Source organism: Penaeus chinensis, chromosome 11 (genome assembly GCF_019202785.1).
Source record: "Penaeus chinensis breed Huanghai No. 1 chromosome 11, ASM1920278v2, whole genome shotgun sequence".
NCBI lineage: Eukaryota > Metazoa > Arthropoda > Malacostraca > Decapoda > Penaeidae > Penaeus > Penaeus chinensis.
Window position 1 is genome coordinate 41,238,480 of NC_061829.1, and position 2,500 is coordinate 41,240,979.

Sequence of the window (2,500 nt, forward strand, 5' to 3'; positions counted from 1 at the left end):
GAATACCTCAATAGCGCGACTGAGGGTAACATTAGCTCCAAGGATAAGTGGCTCCCCGATTGTGACATTATATAATGCCTTCACTGCATTTGTGCTGATGTATGTTGTATAGGGGCCATCCTCTTTGTACACACCTGTGATAGTTTCCGAAAGGACAGAATAAGTATGTATGTAGTAAATATTACTGTGTCATATTATAACATGGAAGCTTTGAAAACTTCATGACCCTTTTTCTTAATTAATTTCAATATGCAATTATTCCTGTTAATCAACAAAGAGAACCAATCTGAGAAATTTCTTAAAGCCTCATAGGATGTCAACTTTTCGTCATGCATCATTTTCACAGATTACTAAACATTTAAAATTAAAGACAAGATTGGACTTTCAGTTACATTAAAGCTCTTAAGATTTTTCACTTGAATATCTCGCTACTCTACAACACTATAAATGTAAAATCAAAACAACATAATAATATTACTGGTGCAATACATACCCTGTCCAGTGTTGCCAACTACAATACAATACTTTTCGTCTTGTTTGATTTTCTTTAAGGCATTTTTTATTCCCTGAAAATGATAGGGAAAAGAAAAGCAAGAGAAAAATCAGATATACTCAATAGACATTATAAAATACATATACATATAATTTGAAACTTATCATTACATAAGTCAAAAACATATTTTCCTTCTGTACATTTCTTCCTAAAAATTATTATATGAGAAAAACACAAAACAAAAAATTCCATTTAGTGTCCAAACTAGGTAACAAAAAATAAATACTCTTTATATAGTAATAATAAATACATAAAACATCTAAAAATGTCAGACCAACTTATATACCTACCTAGCCATATTCAAATCTACTTTTTGCTGTTGTTAAGGGTATAACTAATAATATCACCAAGTACCAAGGCAGAACATACCACAAGAGTGAGAGGTCTATACCACTGGATTTCACCATCCGTCAGTTCAACTTCCTCTCCTATGGGGTCGGCATCACTGTGGTCTTGTTGTTTGTTTTTACAGCTTGATTCGTTTTCCTCTTTGCTGGACCCACACTTGCCCTTACAGACGTTGCCGGTCTTGGGACATTTTGCCTTGTTTGCTTCCTGTAAAGACAAATTACATATTCTTAAACTTTTCACTTGTGTTCCCCCTTCCTGAAATGAAATGGACAGGACACGAGCTCATTCCTTTCCAATAAGACTCTTCCACAAAAGTATCATTTGAATTTTACTGTTTTTTGTAAAATTTTCTAATTTATTCCCTCCTTGCTGACTCCTCTGAGTTTGTTGTGCATACACCTTGTGCTCTTTAATTCTATTATCTTATGGTTATCTTATTCACTGACTTTATCTTTCTTGCTCCTCCATTATGTGAGCTTATAGATACTTTATTTATCGACTTTTTCACCTGAATTTTACTGCATTTGAAAAATATTAGATTAACTACTATAGTTTTCATTTATAGTTCTCTCTTCCTTACTTTGATCTTTTCGCAAATAAATAATATGAAAATTATTTCTTCTTAAATCCTGTAATGACAGAAATAATAAAATTGGGAGAGAAAAAACACAGAAGGAAAAGAAGAAAGAAAGAAAGAAAGAAAGGAAAGAGAGGAAGGAAGGAAAGAAAGAAGGAAATAAAATAAATAAAAAAAGAAAGAAAGAACGGATAAAGGAAAGAAAGAAAGAAAGAAAAAGAAAGAAAGAAAAGAGAGGAAGGAAGGAAGGAAGGAAGGAAGGAAGGAAGGAAGGAAGGAAGGAAGGAAGGGAGGAAGGAAGGGAGGAAGGAAGGAAAGAAAGAGAAAGAAAGAAAGGAGAAAGGAAAGAAAGAAAAGAAAGGAAAGAGAGGAAGAAAAATAAATAAAGAAAGAATGGAGAAAGGAAAGAAAGGAAAGAGAAGAAAGGAAGAAAAATAAATAAAGAAAGAGAGAAGGAAAAAGAAAAGAAAAGAAAAGGAAACAAACAAAAAAAAAACACAAAAAAAATATAAAAACAGCATAAACACACCTCAATATCGACAAGTTTGTCCTTGAGGCACTGGTCTCCGTCCACAGCAAGGGACTTAAAGGCATCTAGTATGGGGCGATAGCCAGTGCATCGGCAGAGGTTCCCGTCCAAGGACTCCTCCACTTGGGCTGCGGTGAGCGACCCTGAAGATTTCAACTGTCTGTGAATTGTGAGTGACTTATTAATTGATGAAGTGATGAATTGATGTCAGTAAGAAGACAGATTCATTGACCAGATACTGCTTCTATATGTGAATTCTACCAATGCAGAACTTTAGAGACTAAAGGCATGAATATGACATTTCAGTGTTGAAGTAGGAAATGGGTGATAATTAAAGATAATCTGATGTATTGTCATAAAAGGAAAAACACTTACTGAGATATGATTAAAATACACCCACATTTAAAAGCTGATAGGATTTTTATTTTACTTTTTAAAATATAAGACAGATAAACTATAATTCAACATACATACTGCTGGATTAATGAGC

The 2,500-nt window shown here is 33.4% G+C and overlaps 1 protein-coding gene across 3 annotated transcripts in view; it reads right to left on the reverse strand.

Annotated features, from left to right (window-relative positions):
• LOC125030592 (indole-3-acetaldehyde oxidase-like) overlaps positions 1–2,500 on the reverse strand; it is a 22,084-nt gene that overhangs the window by 11,752 nt on the left and 7,832 nt on the right. For all 3 annotated transcript variants that reach the window (XM_047620727.1, XM_047620728.1, XM_047620729.1), the window contains 4 exons: positions 2,011–2,170; positions 923–1,108; positions 494–566; positions 1–134 (listed from right to left, as the gene is read on the reverse strand). The exon at positions 1–134 is cut by the window's left edge and continues 90 nt beyond it. In XM_047620727.1, coding sequence (XP_047476683.1) covers positions 1–134; positions 494–566; positions 923–1,108; positions 2,011–2,170 — 553 coding nt within the window. The remainder of the gene's footprint in view (positions 135–493; positions 567–922; positions 1,109–2,010; positions 2,171–2,500) is intronic.